We start from the raw sequence: 22081 nt of genomic DNA, 5'->3' as shown, positions 1-22081 counted from the left end.
TAATTTATTCTAGTCAGTGACTCTTTTCGGGTACATCAATGCACTGAATTTACAATTAGTTAGTCGTTAGATAATCTTCCAATGATCAAGTTTAACGTTTGATCAATTTTCTTTCTTTAAACAAGAAGATCATAGTTAACTAACTCTTCATTTCGCTTTTCATTAGGAGGGCTTTTATTTGGCTAGAATTATGCTCTGACAGAAATCAGGAATGAAAATAGTAACTCAAATTTGGTTGGGTATTACAATTTTTGTACAATAGTGTTACTCTTATAATTGTGAAAACATAATATAAAGCCATACTATAATTTTTGTAAAGCAGAAAACCCTTGGCACCACTTATCATTCTTATTATTGTCAGGAAAAAGAGGTTACAATTTTTTGGAGTTTTGAACTAAGTAGAGAAGTGAAAAGGAAACAAGTTAGCAACCACCTTAACCCTTTTACAGCCTGAAATAGAGGCCAATGGGGGTTGGTTTAGCCAGCAAGGATCAAAAGACTATGGTGAGTTTTGATTCTTGCATACAGTAATCCCCCTTAGTAAAGTGGGCAATGCCCTTAACTTCCTTTTTCCCTAAACTTCATGATATAGATGAAAAATTGAGGTATAGGACTAACCTGGAAATAATGTACAAATTATAGACCTATTCATACATCTTAATGTACATCTTAATTGCTCCGGATCAGGCTCTAATTAAGGCAGAAAGAAAAGGAAAATCAGAAAATAAGGACCAACTCAGCTTAGGGATAGTCTACTCTTGGCGGATTCTAAGCACTGCGCCATGACTTCACACACTTCTTTCGGCGAGATCGGGGAAACAAAAGTTGCCGAATCTGTTTTTCAGCTACAGATACAGAGTTGGCCTGCAAATGGAAAGAGGAAAAAATCCATTTATGAGTTTGAAAAGGGATCACAAAAGAATGAGAGACATTTTTCTTTAACCAAACTCATATCCATGACTTCACAAAAGCTTATATGAAAAGGGTCAATTAGATGGTGCGCAATAATAACCTACGTGGTGGTCTCAGATTTTCCAAACGATTGTAACTAAACTATCTAAACAACTGTTATTTGTGTTAGGCAAGAAGTTCAAATAAGAGGATCCATGACATCAGAGAATCAACCAAAAAAAATATGCATTTGATTTAAACCTAAGATGCTTACCTGCACTTTGAATGGAAAGCGATGCGTTTTCACTTCTGACCCTTTGAAAACTCTAACATCCATGCCTAGGCTGTCAACCCCAATTAAGCAAGCTCCCTGAAAGCCAAGTAACAAAATGAACTAAATAAATCAGCAAAAACCTATTAATTTTCATTACCTTGAGTCAAATTAGTTTCTCAAACATAATGGTTGTATGGTGTAAATTTTCATTAAGCTGTTTCAAAGACTTTTATGACAATATGTTATATAGACATTTTATTCATCCTTTTATGAACACTATATCTTTCAAACTGCATGTTAATTTTAAAGAAAGATACCATAACCAAATAAGGATAAAATGTTGAAAATATGGATTACCTCAACATCAAGACCCTTCTTTTTGCAAAGAGCTTTAAGAGCATCATCACAGTTTTGGTTGAAGTGTTCCAGAATTGCCAAAGAAGAGTGCACCAGAATATCGGGTTCAGCATCTTGAAAGTCTAGCGAATTAATATCGGACTGCAAATATTTTGGGTAGGCAGAACATTCATAACTTGTAATTAAGAATGGCTCTGTACATTTTCTGTTCTCTAAACAAAACTCCAAATTGTAGAGATAACATTATTCAGCATATGTATGAAGCCAGTTTGAGATACATGCCTGACATCCATACACAGAATATAACTTGATTTTCAGGATCTCCAATCGATATAGTGTCAACCCAGAGTCTCTTCGATCACTAAAACTCTTTGAGCGTAATTCTTCAGTGTCTAAAAGTTTAAAAATGAAAAAACAAAATCAAGTTTGAAAGACAAGTTATGTATGATTCTGTATTACAGAAAGTAAGATTTCATACACTGGTTGGAAAGAGGGGAATCTGCCTTTGCTAGTGATATACTCATAGGATTGCAATGATAAATAACAAGCATGCATTGTAGGTATTCCTACACTAGATTGGCATCCTAGGAAAGAGTGGTTGAAACTCAACCAACTTCTATGAAGTTTTGAATGTTTAATAAAATAAATACACAACTTCACTCAACTACACAAGATCTTTCTGCAACAATTTTAAAGGAGTACAGCTTTAAAAAGTTTCTCATGGAAAAACCATAATGACTTTATAGCAAATTATAAACAAGAAATCAGATGATCCAGAATATCAAGATTAGAAAAACCAGATACCTATACGTTCCAAGTTGTATCCATCCACATCTTCGGGGTGACATATCATTCTCAGATATGACTCTTCGTCAACAAAAGCGGGTCTAAGATACCCCAAAATAGAAACACCATTTGAAGGATGGTTCATTTTCTTGTCATATTCCATGTTCAAAGCCTGCATAAGAATTTTACAAAGATTCAATATCATTTCTTGAAACTATTAGTAATCAGTTCTACCATGCAACACGAAAAAAAAAAAAAAAAAGGGACAGAGGAAAGAAAAGTTTTTTCCTTTTTTTTTTGTGTTTTGGGGGGGGGGGGGGGGGGGGGGGGGGGGGGGGGGGAGGGAGAGAACCTTTGTTAAGCACTTGGAAAAGTAAATAGGATGAACAATGCCGGTAGTATCTGGCAGCCCCCAATTCACTGGGAAATTAGATTCTTCCATCTCCAGAACCTGTTACCAGAAAATAACATTGTAAATTTTGTGCATACAATAGAAGTAGTAGCTAGAACAACTAATAACATTCTGTAACCTAAGCATTTGAAAATGCAAACCTCAACATAGTCATCATCAAATGGGAATTCCTCATTGCTTCCAGCATCAAAAAGGTCATATTGACTAGCTGTTCTTCTATTATCATATATGGGAATGTCCATTCCAATCAAAGCATTCTGAAGAGAGTCAAATCTTGAACGTCAATTTCACAACCACAACTTCGATTAAATAAATAAGGCTACTCTTAGGGACTTGGGTATTATGGGGTGCCCAAAGTCCTGCATCAGGTAGTATGGGATGCTTAATGTTGTATTTAAGGAGTGATTCTTCCGCCTTAATAGCTAACTTTTAAGGTGTAGTTTCCCACTTTCCTTATATACTTAACAATGGTATCAAAGTTTTTGTTGTGGTCAGTGTTGATAGAGTGAAGTTGCCATGGACATCAGTTCTCCAGGGGTGGTGTATTGTTAAGAGACTTGGATATTATGGGATGTCCAAGTCTCACATCAGGTAGTATAGGATGTTTGATGTTGTATTTAAGGAAAGTGGTTTTTTCCTCCTTAATAGCTAGCTTTTAAGGTTTAGTTTCTCAGTTTCCTTAGGTACTTAACAATTACCCTTCAAACATGGCCGAAAAGTTCTTACCACTGGGTTATCTGCACCACGATCCTCCAAAATGTTAGTGTCTTCAGAGATTATGAAATATATGTCTACACAGAAAAAGGCAATAGAAAGCTTAAGCATTCAGTGATTAAATTAATGTTAAATCATTAAATAATGCAAGCACATGATAATTCACATTTCACACACACACGCATACATATATACAAACCTCCATAATCATCAACAAGATATTGAAACTCAGACCATGAAATCTGTTCATGTGGTTCACAGTGTACAGTTCCAGGAAATACCAGCAAAGCATTTCTATTAGCCTAATACATACAAAAAGGTCAAGTTGATATAAGCATACAGATGCTTCAATATGTCCAGCAAATGAAATGCACTAAATTATGCATCTAAGGGGAAAAAAGAAGAGAGAGGGAAGAGAGGGGGGGGGGGGGGGGGGGACAAAAAAATCATATAGCCACAAACCTCAACAGTGGTTCTTGCTGTCTCAGCAGGAGAAAGTCTAGCTGGGCGAGTATTGTGAGAAACTTTCAGTTCTTCAAGAGGATGATAACCTTGTTTATTCATGTAATTAGATGAATCCGGTACAGAATCTGAATAGTCTGCAGCAACACAAACCTTTGAAAGGCACAGATCGTGACCCATGGATAGCCAAAGGAAGTGTGATGATCCGAAAACTGAACTTTTGCCTCTAAAGTTAACCAAAACAATTTTCAGTAAACAATGCAAGTTATATCTTCCAGGAACAATAACTTCCTAAGCTAAGATTAGAAATGTGACAATAATGAACCGATATAACAAAATGCAGACACACATTTTGATTTTGTCAATTGCCACTGAATAACATTGGATGGATATTTGGTTGCAGAATCAAGAGAATAAGGCCAACCGAAAATACTGTTGTGATACGATCAATAATTATATTACTAATTTAAAACTATAACATTCTTATTTTCATGATCCTAGGTGGTTCCTCTTCAAATAATGTGAAATGCCATAAAATTACTTGGTTGAGAGAATTCAAATCTTGCAACAAACAACGCGACAAGAACATATAGTTAATAACACATGAATATTGTGTTCATTGGATTAAGGGTGAGCAGTTACAATCATATCAGCAAGAGAACAGTGAGCAGATCAATCTTTTCTGTGAATAAGGATAGATATTAGATAACCGTTACTCATGTAAGCACCTCATGCCAGTAAAGTCATGCACTCTTCTACCATCAATAAGAGATTTCATTGAATTGCTCGTGGTTCCATTTCCACATGATATTGAATGACATATCCCTTCTGCAATTAAGTGTACAACAAGTACTATCAAAAACTCAATCATTCAAAACTCAATCGGCCCCAATAGTTACCTAACACTCCCACAACTAATTTTATATAGTTTCATTACATTACATGACCTTCTCTATGCTCTGCATTCTTTTTTCTTTTCTTAACAAATAATCTAAATCTCAAATTTCACAGAACACCCCCCCCCCCCACCCCCAAAAAAAGAAAAAACTTTTTTTTATTATTTCAAGTTGATGAGTTGGGTTTTGAGCAACGGGGAAAAAATTACCAGAGGGGAGAGAAGAAGCAGCAGCAGCTGCAGCGGCAACAATAGCCATCAGAAGAGAGAGAGAGAGACGGAGAATGCGATGATGATGAAGATGATGTGTTTGTTGTTTTGTTTATGTGACAGAGACAGTGTTGAGAAAGGAAAGTGAAATTGCTGCTGAAACGGCCATAGGGTTCTGTCGTTTTGTGGAGTTGGAAGGTGGAATTCGAACCTCAAACTGAAAGGTGTGAGCTTTAAGCTTTAATGGTTCCGAAAGTGTTGCAGAGTTGAAAGTTTGGAGCTACGTTTGTTTCTTGTTTGTGTTCTAATTGCGGCTGTACCTACTGCTGCCACTCCCCACAGATTCCGAATATGCCAAATTGCCAATTCTCTTTTCGTTTTTTTTTTCTAAATTTTAAATTTAATACATAAAATATTTTTTTATAATTATTTAATTATTTCTGTTATTTTGAATTATTATTTTTGCGACAAACATAAAATGGAGTTATTTTCACGTTTAATATTTGGGTATATAAAACTTTTGAAGGTTTTTAACTGAAAAAACAGAAACAAAAGGATGTGGTTGAGGGAAAAGAAAATAGGGTATTTATAAATCGGATTCAATCCGTATATTTATGGCATTTATCTGAATTCGATTCGAAAATTATGGATATTAATCTAATTTGTAAGGTTATCGAATTGGATTCAATCCACACACTAATAGAATTAAATTGTGGATTTTATATATGTATTCGCATATCTGCAGATCTACAAAAATAAATAAATAAATAATTAAATATTATTTTTATGTTTTATTTCAGATATTTAACCCTTAGAAAAATTTGAGACAAAGAAATTCTATGTTCCCTTATCTCTTTGTGCTTTGTACGGAGTGTCTTACTTATTTTATTGTTTAATAGATTTTTCAAGGCTCGTGGATACTAATATCAGTTTTCAGACATGACCCAAAAATATCTCATTTGATGTTTGCTAATGATTTACTGCTATTCTGTAAAGTTACAAAAATTTAGGTAGAGGAAGTTATGAAGTGCATGGACTTATTATCCAATGCATCAAGCCTACGGGTGAATTTTAGTAAGTCTAGGGTTCAATGTTCAAAGAATATTTATGTGAGAAGGAAGGAAATGCTCTCGTGAGTCTCTAGTATTCGTTTTTGTTAGGACTTGGGAAGGTACCTAGAGGTTAATATTAGGCATGAAAGGTCTTCTAGGAGGACGACTCAAGAAGTCAATGAAAAAATTCAGAATAAACTTGCTAGTTGGAAGGGGTGTCTGCTGAATAAGGCAAAAAGATTTTGTTTGGTTAAGTTGATAATAACTTCTATTCCGATCTATAACATGCAGTTAGGGATGGCAAGCGGGGAAGCCCACCCCGCCAGAAGCCCGCTTCGCCCCGCCTAGTGAGGCGGTCCTAGAATTCCAGCCCGCTTTGCCTAACGGCGGGATGGCGGGTCGGCAGGCCAAGTCCGCTAAATATCCTCTTCTTTTTTTTTTTTTACTTTTAACTATTAAATAATATATATATATATATATATAAAGGCATAAAAAAACCTCTTTTGTTTTTTACTTTTAACTATTATAATTTCTAAAAGTATAAACAAATTATAATTTTTATATTCACAAACATTAAAGTGTAATTATAAATATCTAATAAAATAATTATAAACCAAGTTTTTATCCAAAATATAATTATAAATATTGTTTCCAAAGCAAAATAAACATAATCCAAAACATAATTATAAATATTGCCTCTAAAACAAAATAAACATAATTCAAAACACTCAATTTTCATCTTCATTCTCTTGTAAGTTGGATCCGGAGAAGTTGGATTTTGGTAAAAAAAAATTGTAAAAATACCCCATTGCTAAAAAATACTAAGCCCAGCGGAGAAATCCGCCCCGCCCCGCCAAAACCCGCGGTTTAAGAGGTGCGGGTTAAGTGGATTTTGCTATTTGGTGGTCCCAATTTTCCAGCCCAACCCGTCTTTTTTGGCGGGTTACGCGGGCTAACCCGGTGGGTTTAGGCCCGTTTGCCACCCCTGCATGCAGTTATTCTCCTTCTAAAGTATGCATGTGAAAAGATTGATTCGTTGATGCAACAGTTCTTATGAAGAGGCCATAATAATGAAAGAGGGTTGTCATTGGTTAAGAAAGTAGCTATTACTCTAAAAAAAGTAGGTGATTTAGGTGTAAGATATACATACTGTGCTAATTTGGCACTTCTTGGCAGGTTGGTTTAGGATTGTTTCAACAATAGAAATAAACTGTGGGTGCAGTTTGTGATGCAAAAATACTTCTAAAATTTGAATTGTTTTGGTGGCAGTCATGGAAAGAATACATCGGCCACTTGAAAGAACATTCTTAAAACATATGAGGCTCTTAAATATGGGCTTAAGTGGAATACAGGGGATGTGTAGCAATCCATGTAGTATGATGAATGGATCCCTTTTGAAAGATTTTGTGATCTTGTTCCCAATATTCACATATCTGAGTCAGAATTCGTAGTGGCTGATTTGTGGCGTGAACCGTGTGATAGATCTTAGGTGGTAGATATGCTTGCTACGACAATTCCTCTTACAATTATGCAATTCATTTGCGGCTTTTCTTACCCAAATTCGGCAGACCTCGATCTATGGTGGAGTTGGTGGCCTACAAGGGCAAAATGGTACAGAACAAGAGAAGGTTACAATTGGTTGTTAAAACATAAAGTGAATTGGAATAGAAATAGTGATTGGAGCTGGCTTTGCCATTTAAATCTTTCGAAAAATATCAAATTCACTATGTGGATTGGACTTCATAACACTCTCCCGACGGAGGCTTTCTGATTCAAGCGGCATCTAGCTAGTTCGGATTTATACCGGAAATGCAATGCAGTTTAGGAGACACTTGAACATTGCATGCGAGACTGTGTTAAATCCAATAGTCTTTGGCAAATATTAGACCCTCGCATTATTGACTCGTTTGAAGGTACCTCCATTGAGGCTTGGTTTAAAAAGGTCGTGCCTGGTAATGAGGTTCTTTTTGGGGCCGAAGTGTAGTGGTTATGGAGATATAAGTGTAATGATGTTTTCAATGTTGGAAATCTTTGGACAGGTCATAAGGTAGTTGCCCTTATCAGAAGCACTATTATGGACGACTTTATATGCACCGGTATTCTTCCTACAACACCTTCAAGAATCGTGGGTGTTGGAAACACCTTGTAGGTAATAGCTTTAAAGTTAATTATAATGCAAGTTTATTTTCTGATTTGAGTTTGACTAGTTTTGTCTGTTTTATTAGAGACTCTAATGAGAGTTGAATCTCGAACTGTTCTGGTAGTTCTCCTCCCTAGTCTATCATTAGATGTTAGCTTTTTACAGTCTCGAGGAAACTTGTCTTAGCTTGAAACTGCGGTTTGAAAGACATTGTGTGTGAAATGAATTGTTTGGATGTTCTGCACCTTTTGCATGACTCTGGTAGTAGGTACACTAAAATTATTGATTTAGTTAACAAAATTCAAAAACTTTTATAAAGACATTGATATGTTCAAGTTGATTAGATAACTAGAGAGCAAATAAAATAACGGATTAAATGACTATATATGAAGTAAGAAGTTATCTCAATCATGTAATTTGGTCAAGGTCTAGTAATGTTCTCCAGCAAATCATCACTTCTGATTTAGGAGGTGTTTGTTTTGGTCTTTTCTTTTATTTAAACAAAAAAAAATCAACTAATAATTATCATAGATCTTGTATTATTTTATTTTTATTATTTAAAAAATATATTTAATAATATTTTAAAAATAAATATATTTAAAGGAATAAAAAATAATTTTATTGATATTTTTTAATAAAAATAAATTTTTTAAATAATTTATATATTTTGTGGATATATCCGAAATTCGATCCGATAATTTTAATACGGATTGGATCGAAATTTTGGTTATATTCGATCCGATTCACGTTATTCCTAGCAAAAAAAAAAAAAAGCGCCCTATTTTTTTGAGTTTTTCTAGGTGATTTTGTTCAAATTTTGGTTAAAAAAAAATATTTATGTTCGTATTGCATGTAAATCATGTTCGTATTACATATATATAAATCTCTCATAATTGTTTTTACAATTTAGAAATAACTGCTTACGCTTATAAAAAAAAAATTACTCTAGTTTGGCCTGATGCTAATTTTTTTTATCCTTTGTTTGAACAGAATTATAAAAACTTTTGAAAAGTAGTTTATAAAAAATTAAAAATTAGTTTTTAAAACATAATTTTTTAAAAATTGTAATATTTATGTTTGATAAATTAAATTAAAAATAATTTTTAATAAATACAAACAACAATAAATATATTTTATGAAATAATTTTTAAAATTTAAAAATACTATAATAGATATTAATATAAAAATTAAATTTAGATATTAATTAATATATAAAATTATATTAAACTTTTTAATTTTGATCAATACAAGTCATTTTTAAAAAGTTTCATCTTAAATACTTTCTAAAACACCACTATCTTTTAAAAATTACAAATATAAATATATAGTCTTTTTTATTTACCAAATACAAAATAAAAAATTTTACCAAACCAAAATTTATATTCAAGTAAGCAATCATCTAATCACTTCACTAATGTCCTTGGCACATAGATTATATGACATTTGATGCAGCTTTTTTGTTATATAAAATGTGATGAGACGTTCTTTGAGATATAGTGCTAGCTTCACTTGTAAATATGACATTAATCATCTCTCTATATATCTTGTGTAATATCAATAACTGATGTTAAAAGAAAAAGAGCATACTTTACCCTTAGATTCACCCTTGAATTCAATTGTTTCCAGTCATATTTTGGTAACCAGTCCATCGAAAATTGAAAAATTAATTAAGTGATAATCACTCTCAGTTATCCCTCCTATAAAATACTTTATGAATTCATCAATTTCATTCCCCTAAGTATCTAGTAAAAATGCGGAAATTAATTGAAAGAAAGAGTTCAATCCTCTAATTTTGATTTCTCGAAATTTGAGATCCCTATGCATGTACATACATGTAGTCCAATGGGAACAAGTTACAAGTATGTGCTTTATCATAAATCATAAATTCATATGAGTTGAGAACATTTTTCTTTCACGATAATAAATAAATCAATATGAGAACCACTTAGTTACCACTATTAATACTTGATTAGGGGAAAAACCCTCCATCAACATAAACTCATGAAAAATTGGCACATGATCCAGATTGTTGGCTAATCAGCTCAGAACAAGGCCAAGGGCTAACTTGATGAGCAACACCAACCACATCAGAACACTGCCAAGGTGGTGTTCTAGGTCCTGTCTCCCCATGAAGGTTGATATCAGATAAACAAACCTCAGTGAAAGGTGCTTTATTCAACCCTTTTATCAAGCCAGCTTGAAGAACCTTCACACCCCATACATTATTGATAGTTATGCCCTTCACAACTGGGAGGGCGTTAGGGTCAAACCTGTCATCAGGATGGCCCCCAACATCCCCGGAAATCTTTATTCCCTTCCTTGCATCCTCTATATACACATGAGACACTGTTATGTTATGTATAAGCCCTCCCCTGCCTGTGTTAGTCTTGATATGGATGCCTACTCCCATCTTGAAAAGGTTGATGTGTTCGGCGAGCACATTCTCCACCCCGCCGGAGGTTTCGCTGCCGACTGCAATGCCGGAAAATGGAGATGAACCAGTTACACGCCGGATGGTAATGTCGGAGCTAGGGCGACCATAAGCAATACCGTATTCGTCCCAACCACTCTTCACAGCCACAAGATCATCTCCAGTAGATATATACGAGTCCTCTATGCAGACATTTGAACTTGAATCTACATACATAAATCATATATATTATATAAGATTAAATCAAAACAAGGATAATCTTACTTTTTAAACAAGGTAACAATCCACTAACTGAACTCATGGAATAATCAATGTTCATAATCCCCATATTTTTTTGTGTAATGAGACAATGCATAGTTTATCTTAGAAAGAAAAAGTACAACAACCAATATGTAAAACTCACAATAATACAACAATAATGAGGTTCATTAGTCCTTTGATTATTTATTATAATATACAAACCTGGATCAATTCCATCAGTATTAGGAGAGTCACGTGGGGCCAAAATAGTGGCGAATCTTACGACGACATTGCTGGAAGGAAGCAAGAAAGTTTCGAATCAGATTTCAAGGTAATGGCTAGTCCAAGCCGCCACAAGCAACAAAGTAACAAGAGCATGAACTATTAAGTAATAGTACAAACTTATAAGAATTGGCCATAATCATGTTAAACCAACGTTAGAAAGAAAAAGATAACTCTTCATGACCTATATACTTGACCAATACCTGCAGTAAACTGGATGTATGTTCCAGAAGGGAGAATCCTTGAAAATCACATTTGAAATTATAATATTTTTGGAGTTCACAAATTCAACAAGGTTTGGTCTGGTAAACTTAAGTGTTTGCTTTCTCCACATGTTCCACCACACTTCTCCGTGACCATCAATTGTCCCGTTCTCCCCTATGAACATATAAATATGGATAAGAAAGAGAATCAGTCCAGTTTTTACATGATAGCTCAAAGACTTAAAATAACCGGAGAAGCGTACTGCTCCATATGCAATCAATAAAATTATGACCATGGAATACAAGGCTTTTCCAGCATGCAATTTCCTTTTACTCCTCTTAATTATTCTAGATATCATGCTTTATATACTTATAAAAAGTTATATGGTGCACTCAGTGGTATAACTATATAAAATGAAAATTTGATTTAGTATTAAGCATTAGCAACATATTTTTTCATAGTTTCCTCAGAAGATATTGAATATTATTAGATACAAACCTGTGATTATCACATCCTCAAGTCCATCTCCATGGAGAAAACTCATATACCTTCCTCCGGGGAGCTCCCTTCCTCTGCCATAAGATGGCAATGGTGCAATCAAGGGCCAAGTTGACAAATCCTAAGGAATGCAAAGAAGAGCACCAATTAGTTTTAGGATCATTGAAGTCATTGTTCATCTGAACTTTTACTTTTAAACCTTCTCTTTTTAATCTCTAACAATGAGCATTGAACTCGGCCTATGTTTACATAGCCAGTGCCAAGCCCAGAAAAATGAGGAGGATTGTGTTAGGCTTACGACAGCTTACGTAAAACTTTGTCGCATCCCAATGCATGGACAGAATGCAACGATGTTTTGATCCATGTAGCCAATCACATTTAGTGGGAAAAGGCTTTGTGAAGTTTCTAACTATGAGAAATGGAGATTATATTCACATGCTAGCAGAGAAAGCATTTGTTAAGTTTGTTAATTTATTGAAAAAATATATTTTGATATTCAACACTATAATGGTTCATGGATACATATTGAAGGTCCAAACAGACTCACAAGCTTTGGAACTTATACCACCTGGCATGTTGTTGAGTGTGATTGAATATATGTTGATTTTGTGTGTAGCCACTGGCTAGCTGATAACCATGCATTCATGAGGAAGATAAAAATGGATACTTCAATATTGTTTATGCAAGGAACAATGCTAAAGAACTAAGAGTACTCCAACAAGTAATTGACCAAAGTAGTGGTAAAACGTTGCTATTATAAGCTGCCTAAGTTTTAAGTATTACAATGTCAAAATTCCTACGCCTAAGAATAAAGGATTTAATTTCCATGCAACTACGGTGCATAACCTAACGAAATTCAGAGGGGGGGGGGGGGGGAGTGTCAAATAATCCCAAATAACTACCAACCATGATTTTTCACCTTCCCAAATTCTATTAGTCAATTTTATAATGTCACATTATACACATTGCTTCAATGAGCAAAGATTGAACAAGTATGAGAAGTGGCTAAAATTAGTCCACCATATATATGGAACCTCCTATAAGTCAGTATCTTATTCAGTATTTACACACTTACTTGTTCATCAAATGAAAAAGACAGCAGTGCCAGCTATCTATGCTGCCCCATTAAATTATTTTTGCTAAAGGCTATAAATGTCATGCACATGCTGCCATGCTAGTGATGAAGACAAAGACCCATCAATATGCTTTTTCAATCTCACCCATAGGAAAAAGGGACCCGCCATAGCAATTATAGATTGTCCGTTTCCAATGAATACGATCCATTATACAATCATCTATGACTTTATAGTACACTGCTACCAACCATATTAATAAACGTGGTCATATGGACCCAAACCATCATGATAACCATATATAAGAAGGAATGCTTTGTAGTAAATTGCTACTGTAATTTTAATCTGTGACCTTAAAATAGTGTTTTCCCATAGAATATTTATTAATGTCATTGATACTTGTAGCAAAAAATGGACGCTTGTCAAGTATGAATAGAACCAAGACCTCAAGTCTTTTTCTTTCACTGTATTGCCCAGCAAGAGTTTTCACATAGCAATATAATAAACACATACAGACAAGATAACAAATTACAAATAGACCTGCTTAAAGCTAAAATAATATGGATAAACGTCATGTTCAAATATTTTCCAATAAAGTCATTATCCAAAGTTTTTAATTAGAACCTTAGTAATCATAAAACTTGATACTATTTCCTGAAATGTTTAACAGCAACATAAATGACAATAAATATTTATTTTGGGAAAAAAATTGTCAAAACGATAGGTTAGGTCATGTGATATTAAATCCAGCCTTAATTAATTTGAACTAATTTACAGCTTCGTAGAGCATTTTACTTAATTAACCTGATCTGTCCTTGACCTGTCGAGTTAGAAGATACCGTGAGAAACCAAACAACCTTATCTAAAAGCCCACAAAAAAACTTTTAAAAATCTAGTGAAATATTTTTTTTCTATGAAGTCTAAACAAACTTTTAAATGTTAGTCAAAATAAAAGATACCGGTTTAAAAATTAATATTAGAAAAATCATTTTTTTCTGAAAAAAAATGATCGCATCAAATAATAAGAAAGTAAAGGAATTTGTTGATTTTAATATTTACGTGTAAAACTTTTTTTACACTATTCTAAAATGAATAAAAGTAATTAAATTACCTTTCACCCCAATCTAAAAAAGAGAAACCACTTTTATCTATGTAATGTTAAAAGTTACAACAACTCATTGGATGCACTAAAGTCTAACATTATGCATAAACAATAAAACTCTCTTTATTTTTTATCTTCTACATGATTTTATGATTTCCATATCTTATTTGCTCCTATTAGAGTGCACCAATGTCAATCAAACTTAAGGGGTTATTTTTAGTTGTACACGGAACAATCAAACTTGTTTGAATATGTATGTATATATTAAAATACTATTTTACTAATCACATTATAATTTTTTTTATAAATTATGCTTCACAAATATCTTATTTTCATTGAATACTATAAGCTAATCAATGAATTGAAAAAAAAATGTTTAATCCTCAAGTTTTAGCTAAGTTTCAATTTCATTTCTATTAATTGAAATATATTATTAACTAAACGAGTTTAATTTTGATATATATAAAAAATGCTTTTCTCATTCCTCCAATCATATCGTTTTTTTTTATTAACATTCACGAAATATTTCGAAATCAATGTAAAAATAATTATTTTAGCTATCACATCAAAATTGAATTCTAACTAAAATATTAAAAAAGCGCAGAATCATGTGTCGCATTTAATTAGTTAGTTGTAGTAGGAACCTGTGTGGCTCTGATAACGGCACCGGCGGCTAGGTAGAGCGTCATGTGGCTGGTGAGATTGAAAGGCTCCGATAAGTAGATGCCAGGTGGCACGAAGAGGACGGTGCCGCCGTTCCTGTGGAGGTGACGGATTCTGTAGACTGCTTCACGGAAAGCCTTGGTGTTGAGAGTAACGCCGTCGCCAACACCGCCGAAGTCCGTTATGGAGATTTTGTCGGTGCGGCGAGGGAAGGGAACGATGTTGGAACACGTGACCACTTCTTCGGCGGAAAGCGCATCGAAGAAGAAGAAGCAGAGTAAGGTTAGGAGCGTTGTTGGAAGAAGCATTTTAGGCTTTTGTGAGTGAGATTTAGAGAATTGAAGAGAGAGAGAGAGAGAGAGAGAGAGAGAGAGAAAAAGAATGGTAGATGGTTGTGAAGAGTGAAGGGTGCATTAAAAGTGGTGCTTCATTTGCTTTCTCTGTCTCTGCTGTGTCTTCTCCACATAGAAAAGAATCTAATGCTCTCTATGTGTTTCAAAATTGGTAGAAACTCACGTAAAAAATGTGCTTGTGTGAGTTGATATTTAAACATAATTAGATCATTTAAGAATAATTAAATAATTTAATAGATTTAATTAAATTATTATTTAATAATTTTTAAGTATTAATTTTATATGAAAATAATTGTGTATAAGTTTTTACTTTTAAATATAATAGGTGAAAATTTAGGTGTTATGTTTTGTGTGTGAAATTAATACTTTAAAATGGTTAGATAATAATTTAATTAAATTTGTTAAATTATCTAACAATTTTTAAATATTAATTTTACGTAAAAATAAATGTACATAAATTTTTACTAATATATTATCTATTCAATTAATATACAAATGAATTAAAATTAGTTTAGTTTTGAATAAGCAGTTAAAAAGATTCCATCACCAATAAAAATATATCGAATTTATTTCTAGATCTAAATAAATTTCAATTAGAAGGAGAAAAAGAAAAAATGTAGCAACAAATAGCAATAATAAAAAAGCGACGATTGAGAGAAAACACGTAAAGAAGAAGACGAAGGAATGCGAAGACGAAGAAAAAGGAATAACACGAAAAAAAGAAGAAGGAACGCAACGACGAAGAAGTATATATTTGTGTTAGTGACACATTGGTGTAATGAAAGTGGTTTTTGTTGAGTTTGAGCTAACTTTGTTAGATTTGGTTGCAAAAAATACTTGGATGCGTAGCTAGACTGATTAGAAATTTAGAGTCTTTTTTTTCTCTTTATAAGAATAAGGGTTAAGTACGATTTTGCTTACTAAGGTATAAGTCGAAAATTTTTTGTCTCTAATTTTTTTTCCATATAAAATCGTCTTCTAATGGTTTAAAACCAAATTTTAAAATCGTCTTTTTACTTAAATATTAAAATTTTGGACCAAATTATCTATAATAAAAAAATTATAAAATAAAAAAAAATATTTTTACTCTTGCGATAAAAAAGGGAAGAAGAAGTTGTCTACAATCCACTTCTGCTTTCACTGTCTGTCTCCGTATGATTTTAATCTGTAATGACGATTTTAAAATCAAGTTAAATTTTAGGAACGATTTTATATAAAAAAAATGTTTAAGACAAATAAAAAATTTTTGGCATATACTTTAAAGACTAAAATTATATTTAATTCTAAGAATAAAGAATAAAGGCAAATTCAGTTCTTGTTTATTTTTTCAAAAGATAATATAATCTCTATCCCAAAAAAAAATACTCTAACAAAATACTTTTTTAGGGCAATAAAAATTATTTATCAAAAAAATAATATAGAATTCTTTACCTTAACACCTATGCCGCTTTATTACAATATTACATATATGGCTTTCTAATTTTAACACATGTAAACTATGAATTAGATGAAAGTTGTTTTTATTTAGAAAAAAGGACAAATAAGTCCCTGACCTTTTACTCCGCGGATATTTTTGTCCCTGACCATTGGAAAATACATTTAAATTCCTGACCTCCTTGAAAATAGGACGAATCTGTCCCTCCGTCAAAAAGCCACCGTCAGACACAACGGAAAAGTCTGACGTGGCTTCCCTTCGTCTTACCTGGCATGACGGATGCCAACGTGGCACGTTAGTGAGATGGAGCATTTGGAAAGTGGACAAATAAGTCCCTGGAGCCCATAACTACGTCGTTTAGATTGGTGCCCTAATCTTGAAATTCGTTTGGCTTCTTCGTTCAGGCTGGTGGGTGGTGGTGAGGAGAAGAGTTCTGCGTATGTTAACAATGGCCACGCAGGGGGCATCATCAACCTCAAGAAGAAGCGTAAGTGGATTTAGAGAAGAGAAGTCTGGTTCAAGCTCAGTTCCATCTGCGCTTCATGCTGGAGATGGAAACGTCGCCGTCGCACCGAGGTGTTTCTGCGGAGTTTATGCAATAATGTATATGTCGAAGACAGTTAGCAACCCTAATAGAATCTTCTTGGGTTGTCCATTCTATAAGGTAAGTTAAGGAATTTTGGCTTTGGTCTGATGTTAGATGGTTACAAATAGTATCTGATCATTGGGAATTTTGACAGGGAAAGGAAGGTCATTGCAAATTTTTTGTTTGGCTCGATGAGCATCTTCCCAGAATAGGAAGCAATTGTTGCATCTGTGACAGGAAACATGTTGAAGATGTAGAAGAGGAAGAGGAATTAGATCATAGAATGACTGTTTTGGAAGAGAAGATTGTTGCTTTAGAGAAGAAGAAGAACCCATTAGCTTGGTGTATTACTGTGATTATATGTGCTGTATTTGTTGCTTTTTATGTATCTGTTGCTTGAGAGATGTAGTAATGACATCATGATAGAAAAAAGGATGTACAGAGTCTTTTGTTGTGTATTGAATCATGTTATTTTGGCAAGTTATGCATCCTGTAATCTAAATGCAACTGTAGCTATTATATGAGTATGTTCAAATTATGTTTTGAATAAGTACGTAGACAAGAAAACGCTGAATTAGGCTTAAAAGTAGCATACATAATCCATGAAAGTTGATGTTCGATAACAGAAAGAGTTTCCTAAAGCTTTCCAAAATGATATAGTCTCCTAAAGAACAGAGTTTGATGAAGATGAAGCTGAACATGACAAATCAAAAGTCAGCCTCACAAACACAACATCACAAATATTAAAACTCAGCCAAAATACAAAAGCAAGTTTACTAAAACCTAATACAAGGCATAGTAGAATGCCCAAAGTCACACAGTTTTTCACTTCTTTGGCACAATGGAAGGTGGGTTAGGGATGAATTTGAACATGCCAGTTGTAGTCGTGCTTGTTGGTGCCAATGTCTCCTGGGTAGCTGCTGCATCATTGGCTCAGCTGGATCCTTCTGTCTGTTGTGCACCTTTGGCCTGCCTATTGGTCTCTTTATGATGGGAGGATCCGGCCTTGAATACTCGGTCCTTGTCCAAAACTCCTGACTTGGCACAGGCTGAATACAATGAGCATATGTCTTGTAGATTGACTCCATGCATAACCAAGGATGCACATAATCCTCTGGATGATCATGCCTCTTCCTTATTGCTGCAATGGCATGGATACATGGCATGCCTAAAACAGGATAACAGTAAGGTACCAGAATATCACCAAACCTTACAACCGGAACAGAATCAGCCATAAATAACTAACATCATGTACCACAAGTCATTTAGCCAGCAATTAGAGCGTAATGGACATAAAATGATATAATGCCTAACAATAAATTAACACTAACCAGTCTTACGTAGCTTTACGACTTACTTCGAACCTCTTACGTTCTTCATCACCAGTCCAGTCTGCACGCCATTTATTGCTAGGCCTAATTAGACGCTCCATCCTCTTCTGCTGAACAGGTGCGAGCTTTCCAGTATAATTGCCAAGTAGATCTTTGTGCTTAACCATCCTCCTCATCAGATAGCATCTAATCTCTTCACACATTGTGAGGATGGGCTTGCTTCTATAGTTGACAATCTTTGCATTGAACACCTCACACATGTTATTTGTGAGGTTGTCAACTTTTGGTCCGTGTGAGAAATATGCCTTCACCCAAGCGGCTGGCTCAAATTTAGATAGGTATTCCCATGCCCCCTGATTAATGCTTTTGAGCTTCTCCATCTGTTCTTTGAATTCGGGTATGGTAGTGCACTTTGCACATTCCCAAACTACCTCCCGAATATACAAATCCTTAAACCGGTTGATAAAGTTTTTCCAAATGTGCATCACACAGTTTCGGTGATGGGCATTTGGCATAACTTCTTTCAATGCAGGAAGCAAACCCTAACACAATAGAGGAACAAATCTTCACTAATCAGAACTAGTATTGAGTAACAAGTTACTTTATTAATCAGAAACCTAATGAGTGGCTAACTAATTAGTAATGAGTAATAAGTTACTTCATTAATCTGCCGCATTGCCAATCAGATCCAATAAAAACTACTCAACTGCATTATCTAACACTACTCAAATGCATTATTGCACACACCCTTTCAGTGAACAAATCACAATAGCAACAAGAACTAACCATTATTAATCAGAAATCACTAATCACTACTCAAATGCATTATTGCACACCTGTCTTCTTTGCAGCTGGCTTCTTTCTAGATGCCTTACTTGGCGATACAATATTTTCCTTTGTCTTACTAACTCTCTTCCTCTTTCCTACTCTGTCAGTAGCACTATCATCACTCTCACTTTCAAATCCGGGTGGTGGAGGTTTGTAGGGCTCATCCTCCGTACTCTCATACCCATCATCCGAAGATGAACTCTGAACCTCTTCTAACACAGGACTCTTACCTTTACCTTTGTTTCCACCATCCTCCACAATCTCAGGCTCATCAACTGGGTGGTCAAAGTACAGGTAAAACTCATTCGTCTGTGCATTCTTCATTTTGTTCTCACGCATGGCATTAATACCTGCATCCCCCGTCAAGATGTGCAGTCCCGACTCAACATCAGCACTCGTTGGATCATACCAATAAACTGCATTGTACGATTGGTACCCCAAACCTTTGAATAGTGTGATCAAGTTCCCAAAATTCACAAAATCCAGGTCCATTTCGGGAAACTTCTCTACCTTCCCATTCTGATAAATAAGGGTTCCATTACTCGTTCTAACAAAACTACCCCCATGGTGAAAAACTGGCACGACAAACACATCAACCATCTTCCTAAACAAAAACACAATAACCAATGATCAAATAAGCGTACACTCAAACAGCAATGTCCTCAAACAAAAACCGAAAACAAAAAACAACCAAGAACACCCTAAACCCTAACATTCAATCACTCTCACGGGAACCACGCACATACTTTTTTAGCCACTACTATCACCATGCACAGACAATCCTTTCACAAAACAGTTTTTACTTCCATAGCCATAGAACCTGAAAATCAACACATTAAGCAGCGAAATGGATTCTTACCTCCGGTGACGAAGACGGCAAATCGGACAATATTGAATGGTTCTCCCTCCTCGACAACGAATGCGCACCGAAAACTCCTCAGTCTGGGTAGTGATTTTGGAGGGAGAAACAGAGTCTTCTTGGGTTTGATCGTTGGTCTTCTTAGGGCTTAATGTTATTCTCTCTCAACTGTGTGGGTGTAATGGACATTGTACATAAGTCAAGGAGTGATAATGCAGTTAAGGGACACCAATCTAAACGACGTAGTTATGGGCTCCAGGGACTTATTTGTCCATTTTTCAAATGCTCCATCTCACTAACGTGCCACTTTGGCATCCGTCATGCCAGGTAAGACGAAAGGAAGCCACGTCAGACTTTTCCGTTGTGTCTGACGGTGACTTTTTGACGGAGGGACAGATTCGTCCTATTTTCAAGGAGGTCAGGGATTTAAATGTATTTTTCAATAGTCAGGAACGAAAATGTCCGCGGGATAAAAGGTCATGGACTTATTTGTCCTTTTCTCTTTTATTTATTGCAACCTGTACTGAAATTATTGAATTGTAAATGAAGACTCAAGACAACCACCACCATTTTTTTTCCCTACTATATTTTTTAATTTAATAAATTTAAAATTAATTTATTACGAATCTAAATTTTATTTAAAAATTATTAGTTAATAAATTATTATATATATAAAATACAATTTAAATTACCGATATTTATTTAAATAAACAAATAAATTGATTATTGATCAACTCAAATTAGTCATAATATCCATTCATTTTATTGATATATTTAAATATTTTAACAATAAAATTACATATACAAAATTTTTACTAATCAAGTCTAACCAAATCCATATAAGTTAGTCAAAAAAAATGTTCGCCTTTCACTTAATTTTTGTCTCTGCATTTCTTTTAACACATAAATTTTATTACAAAGTATATAAATTTAGTTGCAGGCTTGGTTAAAAACAATTTAAACACCTAACTTTATTGTTAAAAGTAAATATTGACTAAACATCTCATCTAATATACTTTAGAAATAAGAGTAAAAATTTAAATAGTCATACTAAATCCAATTAATTTTGACAAACATTAGAACCACAGGATATGAATATCAGGTTAATATTTAAATGTGGTTATTGAAAAATTACACATGAATCAATTTGATTTTTTAAAAATTTAATTTTTCAATTTAGTATTTAAAAAATAATTACATCATTTAAATTAGTATTTTGATAAAATTGTCATTTATGACTTTTTAATGTGTTACGTGACGTTCAAAAATGACGTAGATAATAAAAAATACAATTTTTAAAAAAATTAAATTAATATGTTAAATCTAATCAAATTAACTTATTTATAATATGCAAAATCTTGAAAATAACTTTTCTTTTCTATCACAGAGGATTATTTATTAGTCATATAAGATATATACAAAAATCAGCTATTAAAATAAAATAATATTAAAATATAAAATATATATTAAAAATGAATTAAATTATACATAATAATTAGTTTTTAGATGTAAATAATAATTTTCGTTATCTATAGCATGATTATGTAGGTAAGATAAGTTGGGATTTTTTTTAAATAAATAAATTAAATATTTTATTTATCGAAATATATCATTAGGAATGTTCGTTTTTATTGAAATGTATCGCATATCATTTATACTGTAAATAACATAAGAAAATAATTATAACATTTACACTATAAACGATATACGTTAAGACAAATTTTCAGTAGCTATAAAAAGATGTGTAACTCTATGTATTTTTCACAAATATTTAACTACTTATTTTCTATCTATTTCTTACGAAAATAAGTCAAAATGTCCAGTAGTAATATATACTTGGTTGTAAGTGTGTATTCGAATTGTAGTATAAGAAATAATGATAATGGAGTGACATTTGAGTGTGAGAATCCCATTCTATTGCGTATTCAACCAGTAAGTTCATTAGCAGAATTGAAGAGTCTGATATTAGGTAGTGTCGGTGGCAGTGGGAGAAAAGAGATTGG

At 33.6% G+C, this 22081-nt stretch overlaps 2 protein-coding genes across 2 annotated transcripts; both read right to left on the bottom strand.

Moving 5' to 3' along the window:
• Nucleotides 1–15: 15 nt before the first annotated feature.
• Nucleotides 16–5309, bottom strand: LOC130941209 (uncharacterized protein At3g49140). Its single transcript, XM_057869628.1, has 12 exons — nt 5002–5309; nt 4625–4724; nt 3897–4122; nt 3634–3736; nt 3447–3511; nt 2861–2977; nt 2661–2759; nt 2327–2480; nt 1805–1914; nt 1523–1663; nt 1166–1261; nt 16–864 (listed from the first exon to the last, which is right to left on the bottom strand). The coding sequence occupies exons 1-12, from the start codon at nt 5048–5050 to the stop codon at nt 769–771; spliced, it is 1356 nt and encodes a 451-aa protein (XP_057725611.1). The 5' UTR covers nt 5051–5309; the 3' UTR covers nt 16–768.
• A 4648-nt stretch (nt 5310–9957) lies between these two features.
• LOC130940470 (probable polygalacturonase) lies at nt 9958–15184 on the bottom strand. The gene is made up of 5 exons (XM_057868599.1): nt 14668–15184; nt 11849–11969; nt 11350–11524; nt 11087–11157; nt 9958–10830 (listed from the first exon to the last, which is right to left on the bottom strand). Exons 1-5 carry the CDS (start codon nt 14992–14994, stop codon nt 10193–10195), a joined length of 1332 nt encoding a protein of 443 aa, XP_057724582.1. The 5' UTR covers nt 14995–15184; the 3' UTR covers nt 9958–10192.
• Between the last annotated feature and the right edge of the window lie 6897 nt (nt 15185–22081).

The sequence above is a fragment of the Arachis stenosperma genome, chromosome 7 (genome assembly GCF_014773155.1).
Source record: "Arachis stenosperma cultivar V10309 chromosome 7, arast.V10309.gnm1.PFL2, whole genome shotgun sequence".
In the NCBI taxonomy this organism is placed as follows: Eukaryota; Viridiplantae; Streptophyta; class Magnoliopsida; order Fabales; family Fabaceae; genus Arachis; species Arachis stenosperma.
This window is presented reverse-complemented; position numbering and strand designations above follow the sequence as displayed.